This window comes from Haliaeetus leucocephalus, unplaced genomic scaffold (assembly GCF_000737465.1).
Source record: "Haliaeetus leucocephalus isolate CR32 unplaced genomic scaffold, Haliaeetus_leucocephalus-4.0 Scaffold339, whole genome shotgun sequence".
In the NCBI taxonomy this organism is placed as follows: domain Eukaryota; kingdom Metazoa; phylum Chordata; class Aves; order Accipitriformes; family Accipitridae; genus Haliaeetus; species Haliaeetus leucocephalus.
In genome coordinates this window covers 3,758,528-3,767,824 of record NW_010972775.1, presented here as the reverse complement: position 1 = coordinate 3,767,824, position 9,297 = coordinate 3,758,528, and the positions used below count along the sequence as shown (strand labels likewise).

At 36.7% G+C, this 9,297-nt stretch overlaps 1 protein-coding gene across 1 annotated transcript; it reads left to right on the top strand.

Moving 5' to 3' along the window:
* The first annotated feature begins 25 nt into the window (after positions 1-25).
* PSMA4 (proteasome (prosome, macropain) subunit, alpha type, 4) lies at positions 26-5,414 on the top strand. Its single transcript, XM_010571663.1, has 7 exons — positions 26-255; positions 1,064-1,226; positions 2,588-2,665; positions 2,899-2,987; positions 3,836-3,966; positions 4,178-4,301; positions 4,778-5,414. The coding sequence occupies exons 2-7, from the start codon at positions 1,090-1,092 to the stop codon at positions 4,930-4,932; spliced, it is 714 nt and encodes a 237-aa protein (XP_010569965.1). The 5' UTR covers positions 26-255; positions 1,064-1,089; the 3' UTR covers positions 4,933-5,414.
* The last annotated feature ends 3,883 nt before the right edge of the window (positions 5,415-9,297 follow it).

Here is a 9,297-nt window from a genome sequence, read left to right as displayed (position 1 = left end):
GCCCCTGCGGGGACGGGGGTGTGGGCACAGCGGGGTCCGTGGGCCAGGCCCGCGCGTGTGGTGCTGGCGGCGTTACTGCCGTACCGTGGGTGCCAAACTGAGGTCACGAAGCGACCGGGGCTTTTTATATGCGGGTCGGAGTGCGGCTAATTTTAGAAGGTTGCTTTCTGACAAGAGAACGATGAAAGTTAACTAGCTATTGCTTTTTACAGTCTCGAAGATATGACTCCAGAACTACCATATTTTCTCCAGAAGGTATTTTTTAAGCCCATGCTTTCAAGTAAACTCTGACTATTCTATCCAGCCTCTCAAAACTTAAGTAATAAACTACTTGTACAAAGGTTGGTTGTTTATAGCATGTTTCCACCTATATATGTGTTACAGAAATCCCATCTACCCACTAGAAGTAGCACCCAATTCTGTAAGGACATCAAAGGTCCAAAGTGGCAACTTCCAAATTCATTCTACTTCAAGCAATAACGAGACCGTGCCCCATTACTGAGTAATACCACCTGCCATGTTTTTGAAATAACTTGAGCAAATCTTCACCATTCATCTTTTGTTTGAGTGCAGATGAATTTTGCTATTGTTCCTCCATCCCCCCGAGAATGCATAATATCCTGCTGGTGCAATCACACCTCTCCTTGTTATTCTTACACATGCTGGAACAAGTATGTACAAACCGTGTTTTCCTTTTTTTCTTTTAGATGGGATGGACTCAAAATGAAGTATTAAATATTTTCTTTGATCGTTGAAAATCCATTTTTGCTCATATTACTGCAGCAGAGAGTTCCGTAGATTTTATTTTTTTTGTAAAAGAAGGGGTTGTTTCTCCACGTTGGAGATGCCCTGTATTACCTTATCAGATTTGTGGATTTTCCTTTTCTGACTCCTTCCTCCTTTTCAACTGGTTAATTTACTATCTCCTGGTAACAGACTGAAGAAGTCAAGACTAGGTCATACAATGAGCATCCATCAGATTCTTGCAAATTTAAGTCATCTTGCATACTTTGTCCTGTTCAGTGTTACTTTTTTGATGTTACTGATTTAAATCCTTTCCTAGGTCGCTTGTACCAGGTTGAGTATGCAATGGAAGCAATTGGTCATGCAGGTACTTGCTTGGGAATTCTAGCAAATGATGGTGTTTTGCTAGCAGCGGAGAGACGCAACATTCACAAGCTTCTTGATGAAGTGTTTTTCTCCGAGAAAATATACAAACTTAATGAGTAAGTTGAAATGATGATCAGATGTCCAGTGATGTTATCAGTAACAAAACACTGCTGTTATTCAGACATTTTAGCACTGAACCCGGGTTTATTTTATTTGAAGTGTTAGTTTCTTTTTGTTCAGCGTTTTAGACAGGTATGACTGTTTTGTCATTGTTCGCTTCAGTAGTTCTTCTAAAGTAGAAGCATCGCTTTTTTTTTTTTTAATCTCTAGGAGAATTTTCTAGGTGAAATAGCCTGTTTGTTGGTACTTCCCCAGACAAGCTAACGTTATTGCAGCAGTTAAAATTGGGAATTCTCAGTTTCACAAAATACCATTTGGAGGGGGGCAGAGTAAAGAATGCACACAAAAATGACCATGCTAGTTCAGCTCAGCATCCTCTTCTAGGTCTTTGTTTTTCTTTTGTGATTCAAAGAGAACAAGATAGTTAGGTAAAACACACCTTGGGTTTCTTTGCCACAATTGTAGCAGAGATGATATATCTCCCTATTACAATTTCCTTTTTAGCTCTCTGGAAGTTAAATTTGTGATGTCAGAGCGAAGAGTGTTATATATTATGCTCTCTTGCCTATAAGGGAGGTAGAACTTCATCCCTGCCAGAAGGTGCACATGAAACACAAATAGCTTTTCATCCTGTTAGCCTCCTGTTCTGTGTTGATCTTGAAAGCAGCTAGAACTGTAGGAAGTACAGGATTTTTAAAGAGGCAGTGTAATAGCGCACTGGAGTAGTTGTCTAGGCCAGCCCTTCCATCTTCTGAAAAATGTTTACATTCACTTGGAAAAAATAATCTGGATTATTTTTCTTGAATCCTTTCTGTGTAGTGAAAGCTGGTAGCAATATCAAATTGGGCAAAAGAGATCTTAGAGCTAACGAAACAACGAAGGATGTGAAGCACTTAATTTCCTTATGATCGAATCAAGATTAAGTTTCAGTTACACAAACGCAGCGTGTCAGGCAGCAGCTTCCACAGAAGGCCTGTCACATCTGTGTGGCTCCTTCAGTATCCTGGTGTGCTGTGTCAGGTGGCCTCCAGATAGGCACTTGTATGTAGCTAATGGCTCTTGTGAAGACACTCAGGACTTAATCATCTTTGGCATGATCCTTTTCTCAGAACTATATGTGTAACTGACATACTGACCTGCTTACTTTTTGCTGTCCACCTCTGCTCTTACAAAGTGGTTAGATATTATTTTTGGTGTACCTAAAGGCAGGAGCGGGTGAACCTGTTTTATATGGCAGCTGTGTAGTTTTGATCAGAAAAGCCCAACAGTAGGCGTTGTGCTTGAACCACTGTCTGAAGACGTGTCCAGTTGTTGGAGATTGATGGGAATGCAGTTAATTTGTATGCTTTTATTGCAGGGATATGGCTTGCAGTGTTGCAGGAATAACTTCAGATGCCAATGTTCTAACAAATGAACTGAGACTGATTGCACAGAGGTAGGTCTGCTGATAGCTAACATGGTTTTTACTTGCCTGTGTTGTCAGATTCAATTCTGGTTATGTATTAAATGGAAATGAATGTGTATTTAGTAGAGCAGAAGTAGGTTGGTTGAAATAAAACGGCTAGATTGAAGAGGCTCTACCTTAGGAACTTGTTTCTTGTTAAATGTGGTACAGGATACTGTCAGCACATCAAGTTCTGAAAACTGTTTTTTTGTCTTTCCTACTAGGTATTTGTTACAGTATCAAGAGCCCATTCCTTGTGAACAACTGGTAACAGCACTATGTGATATCAAGCAGGCTTACACGCAGTTTGGAGGTAATGAAATGTGATGAACCATTGTGCTTTTAAATGTCTAAAGAATGATTGTTACATAATTTGAAGCATCTGAGTCTCTGGACAGTTCTACCAAATTCTTCCATGACAAAGTTATACCGAGAAAAACAATAGTCAAATTTTAGAGGGGAATGGGTAGTCACTGTTATGGTTTTGCTATTGAAGGTGCTACTTTTTAGCAATTGAGGAACTGAGGGCTGAGATTCTGGCCTATTGCATAGAATGCTTTGCATGCTCTTGGACTTAGTGAATGCCTTCAAAAGACCAGCAAAGAATTGTTTGTAACCTTTCAACGTTTTGGGCCCATCCAGCATAATGGCACAATGAATCACAAATGAGACTATATGCAGGGGTATCAATAGTGTAACACTTCAAAAAATACTATTTCTGTGGATCAAGAGACATGGTGTTGTAAGTAGTGTTCCTTAGTACGTGAACTGATGATTCTGCTATTTTACATATATGTAGTGTGAAAGAATGACCTTTTTATGTACCTGGCTTTTGATGCTGTTAAGTTATTCACTTCAACAGCTAAGCTACATACTTTAAATATTAAGTTTTGATTTAAAGTCCTGAGATGAGAAATTGCAATTTGTGGAGACAGAAATGAGTTGCTCTTAGGGTTAAATGAAATAAATCTCTGCTGCCTCCCCCCCCATGACTTAGAAAGAAATGCTGGCGTGCTTATCTCAAGCAACAGAAGTGCAGAACAGTCTGTTAAATCCTAGTTCACAGGAATAGATTTGAAAAAAGAAATCAAAGAAAATAGTTGTCACTCATGACCAATCTTGTTACTAAATTTAGATTGCTAATAGCCTTCTTTTCAACAGGAAAACGTCCTTTTGGTGTTTCGTTGCTGTATATTGGCTGGGATAAGCATTATGGATTTCAGCTGTATCAAAGTGATCCTAGTGGAAATTATGGAGGGTGGAAAGCTACATGCATTGGGAACAACAGTGCTGTAAGTTCTGGGGTTTTTCCTCTCAAAGTCAAGCAAAAAAAAGTGTAAATTGCACTGTACTAATTAAACTGAGTTGTTGATTACTAGTGCAGAGCAGAAGTAGATAACTGTAGAAACACTGCTGTTACTCATGTATTGATATTATCTTGCAAAAAGCAACTGTTTGGTTGATTGCCCAAAGATACCATTTTAATTTCTGTGAAATTTATAGGCAGCTGTGTCAATGCTAAAGCAAGACTACAAAGAAGGAGAAATGACCTTAAAGACTGCACTTGCATTAGCCATTAAGGTTCTTAACAAAACCATGGATGTTAGTAAACTCTCTGCAGAGAAAGGTAAGCAGTTCGCTAAAACGGGATAACACCCTTTGCTTAAAAAAAGAAAATGTAGCAAATGTACATACACTAGATGTGGTTGATTGGATTTTTAGTTGTCATGTGAAAAAATTTTCAGAAGATGCAGCAGCTCTCAGCCTTAACCTAAGAGGCATGCAGATAGCTTAGTTGAGGATGATCCACCTTGGTCAGCTCCAGGGGGTAGACCACAGTTTAGGAATTGTAGGCTGTATTAGCGCAGTAGCAGAAATGGCTACGTGTCTGGTAGAAGAATCACTGGAGAGGTATTAATGCACTTGTGTATGCTGATGCAGAAAAGGACTGCTGCCATCTGGCTTGCCAGTCAAGCTTCTCTATAGAGGCAGGACAAGAGCCTTCTGCTTCCTTGTCAGTTGTAACCCCAAATCTTACCCTTATGATGATTGCTCTCTCTAAAGGACAAAATGTAACACCGCTGTCTGTTCCATATGTTTCAGTTGAAATTGCAACACTGACAAGAGAGAACGGAAAGACAGTGATAAGGGTTCTGAAGCAAAAGGAGGTGGAACAGTTGATAAAACAACATGAGGAGGAGGAAGCAAAAGCTGAACGTGAAAAGAAGGAGAAAGAACAAAAAGAGAAGGATAAATAGAATATGAAATCAAGTGTTCTGTAGATAATATAGGACCTGCTTCAGTAAAAGATAATCTGGGTTTCTGTTTTGTAGAAGCCTACAGCTTATGGAGGACCCAGAATTACTTTTGATGAACCAGGTCCTTAATTGTCATTCAGATAATTAGTTTACTGCTCCTTACATTGACCAATAATTGCTTTAATTCTTGAACACTTTATTTCTTTCATCTTCTATTTTTTATTATGGAATAAAATTTAAGAAGAATAGTGATGGGTGTCTTTATTTCCTCAGTAATGCCTGGATATGCACAATCTTGAAGGATTTAATCGCTTTAAACCATTAAAACAAGGTATATGCTAGTTGGTAAAGAACAAATATGGTGTTAGAATTGTTAGAGTTTTGTGTGTATGTGTGGGTTTTCCTTTTAAAGTAGTGAAAAGGGCTCCTAAGTTAGAAAAATCATTTCACAAATACAGAATTAAAGTGTGCTGGCATGCCAAGTTTTAGTTTTGGCCTATTTTGTTCTATAACGGGCTATGTCAAACTGATGGTCTTGCAAGCAGTAGTGTTTTAAACAGGCCCTGTAGCAAATGTGTTCAGTTTATCATAGCCTTTCATGAGTGCATGTGTTTTCTAAGAAATTAATCATATAACACTAGCTGTATTCACACAAACTAGAAAGACATTTTACAAAGGCCACATAAAAATGTTAAGCTATCTTGTCAAAATACAAATAGGTAAATAAAATAGTGCATGATTTTCGGCCATGTTGACTATTTTACATTTTATCCTGAAAGGAAATGGAGAGGTTTTATATTTAGAGTTGCTGATACTTCCCCAGAGAATTTGGTTCCCTTCTCTGGCAGACAACAGTCTAGAAAACTAATCAGTTAACCACTTGAGAAATCATCATATTTGTGCATGAATTAGAAATTACAATAATTTTTGTTAAGATTGTCCCTATACTGAATGCAAAATAATATGATTTTCAGATAAAAAAACCCTCTTCTATTTCTGAAAAAAAAAAAAAAAAAAAAATCTGGAGTTAATAGAGGTGATGAAAACAAGTTACTGAAAATTATTTTGCACCCTTTATCAAAAAGTTATCAAAAGCAAACTGAAAAACTCACTTGAGTGACATGCTTAAATGAGAGGCCTTACCTGCTGAATTTCAACTGTGACACTGGTGATCCAGCACCTTTGTGCCAACCCTGGATTGTGTCTGTCTTGTAGATTTTTGGTTTTGTTTTGTTTTTTTTTTTTTTACCCTAAAGGATATCTGTTGTTTACAGGATTTAATAAAACCATTTAAAGAAATGGAGTGAATCCATAAAGTGTTCTATTATTTTTAATCTATCCGAGACATTTTTGACTGATACAATGTACTTTGTCAACATGGCCAGAAATTACCCTTAGTCTCAACAAAACCCATTTTTGAGCTCATTGCTGTAAGATTCACTGTTGGGAACAGAGGGAAGGAATCTGACTTGAGGTGTCTGTGTTGCAGCTTGCGTAGATATACGGCACTCGCTTTGGCAACCTCTGTGCAGAGAGCGGTGGGGGGGTGGCATGGGTTCTGTGCAGGCTGCAGGACCTGCTTGTTCATTTTCTAAGTCTCAGTGCAGGCCAATTGCTTTAGTCTTTTGTACTGAACTTGGACAATACTTTGTTAGTATTTAAATTTTATAGCTAATAAAAGTTAGACTTGAGTTTTATTTGCACCTTGTGCAACAGTAGATCTTCCAAATAATAACATAGGAATGATATTTCACGTAAGAAGTTGTGAATAGTTGCAGACAACATGCAAGGGGTAAGTTTTAATCTCCATTATAAAGGGTTGTATAAATACCTCAAGCTCCATTTTTATGTAGAAAATTCAGTGCTCAATCTTCTTATTTTTTGATACCATGAATGCAATATATCAGCATCTTTTGCAGATTTCTAGATCACTGATGATGGTTATACAAGTACTTGGAATACGCCCTAAAAGCAGCAATGCCAAAATGGAGTTTTTTCTAACTTCTCAAAGATCACTTGAAACAGAATCTGATAGACTCCAGCAATGCTTTCTGTCTTCCAGGAAACCATTAGAGCATCTGAGTCTGGGTTCATCAGTGTATATAAGTCATGCAAGGCAATTTGTTTAGTATACTAGTAGAAGTATTATTAGATAGCTTAGGATATAGATTTATAAAAATATTTTTTCTTAAGTGCTTCTGTTTCTAACAAAAAGGGGATAACAAATATATTTGGATCTTTGTTTAAAGAATTACCAATAACATTTCTTTGCCAAACACTGCATCATTGCATCATTGGTTGGTAAAGGAGAACTTTTTAGATACTGTAATAATCAAAGGTCAGTATGATTTAAATAATTTTCTGATCTGTACTCCATTGTGTATTGAAGCATTGTGGTAAGTTGTGTAGTTGTGCTACATTTTAAAAGATCTATTTATTTAAAGGTTTTGTTTACTGAAAGTAAAAGTATTGTCAAATAATTTATGAGTATAATTTTTGAACAATAATCAATTTAATTTAAAAAACGCCATCTCTACTAAGTGCCATGAATAGCTGATTGTGAGATGAGCCTCAGTACTGCCTTGGCATAGGCAAGTAACTCTAGCTGGCACTCGTATCCAAGATGTACAGTAAAGTTCTGCTAAACTAAACTTAATTTCTGGTTCTTTTCTGCATTTGAACCTAGGACAATAAGCAGGTGCTGGAGATCTTTTATTGACTAGAATCTTCCTGGGACATCCCTACACTGATGCAAGTTCCTTACCTGTTTTTCCTAGAAATAGAGCAGTGTTTGACTGCATAGGCCTATTGTGTTGATTCTGGCTTTGTGTGTTTTAAAAAAAAAAAAAAAAAACCCCACCTTTTTGTGCCTTTACTGGGAGTGGTTTGGGGATAAGTCGTAAGAACAGAAAAATGATTTTGGCGATACATTTGAGTTGTCTTTGCTAATCAAAATGATCTTCCTGTTCTTTGTATGGTTTTTTTTGGTGTACGTAGTGTTTACGTAGAGTTTACAGTGTATTACATAAGTATTTCAAATATTTAGCTATTGCTGTGGATTAAATGTTATTTTAACACCAGAACTTCATGTGGTGCTGTGGAAGGTGACAGATTTTTCAATTAGGTAAAAGTATTTACTTGAAACTGTTTGCATAATAGGATGTTAGTAAACTTAAAGACTGGATAGTTTATATCTCACTTGAATGCATGATAGAACTTGTTAGGGCAAGTATTCACAAATAGATTGTCCTAATAAATTGTAATGTGTTTTGTTATTCTAGGTAGTTTAAGAGATAATGAAACTACTGCTTCTTTAGTAATACCTGTGCTGTCTCTTGCATCTGTCAGTGTTTAAAAAAGAGAGTTAGCTTGTTTTCTAGATGACTGTATTCTGTTCAAATAAAGTCAAATTAACTTCTAAGACTGCTTCTTATGTGACTTACCGTGTTGTGCGCTGGAAGACAGAAGGTTCCTTTAGGTATGCTTCCCTATTCACCCAAATATTTTTACTTGTCAGAGTTATAAAAGAACCCAAATTAAGATGATAAACAAAGGACTTTTAATGTTAAAATTGACTCCTGCTTCTGTTTTGTTATGCATTCCCAAAGTAATTATTTATTTTTCTGTTCATAATCTTAAAATTAGAGAAAATATTTCACCACTATGTTGTGAGAACAAATATATTAATGATTACAAGGTGTTCAGATTAATGGTTTTAGAGGCCACAGAACTGTATGTGATACATAGGTAACATAGCTAAGTGTATACAAGACATCTAAGTCCACGAAGTTAATGCACTTGGGTACGTCATACATTAGAGAAATTATATACCTTCAGACTAGATGAGATTCTAGGACTTACTTAAATGTCTTTCATTTTCTTTAAAGAATATTTGCCATTACACTTTTTCTGTAGTAAAAGTTGTCCTCGTTTTCGAGTTTTAATTGCAGTTATTTCTATTACAATATGAAAACCTGCTAAAATAACCTGATCTGAGAGCACTCTTCACTCGTTATATAGCTCTTGGCTTTAATCTGGAGAAAATTCACCTTCACAAAAATATTTTTAGAGTATTTCTGATTTTACAAAGAGAACTGAGCAGCTTGATATTTTAATCTGTGATTAATTTGGCATTTGGCTTTCCAATTAAAGTACTCTTCAGTGCACAGTAAAAGCTGCCATCAGCCAATTTACTGGAGATTCTCAGAACATACTTTAGTGGGGACCTTCAGATGTCAACTCCTGCTGAGAAGGACCCTTTGAAAGATAGCAGACATTACTCAGGTAATTGTTTAGGCTTTCATTTAATGATAAATATTAAACTTAACATGCTGCTGTTAGTATTAACATTTTGCTCCAAGTTCA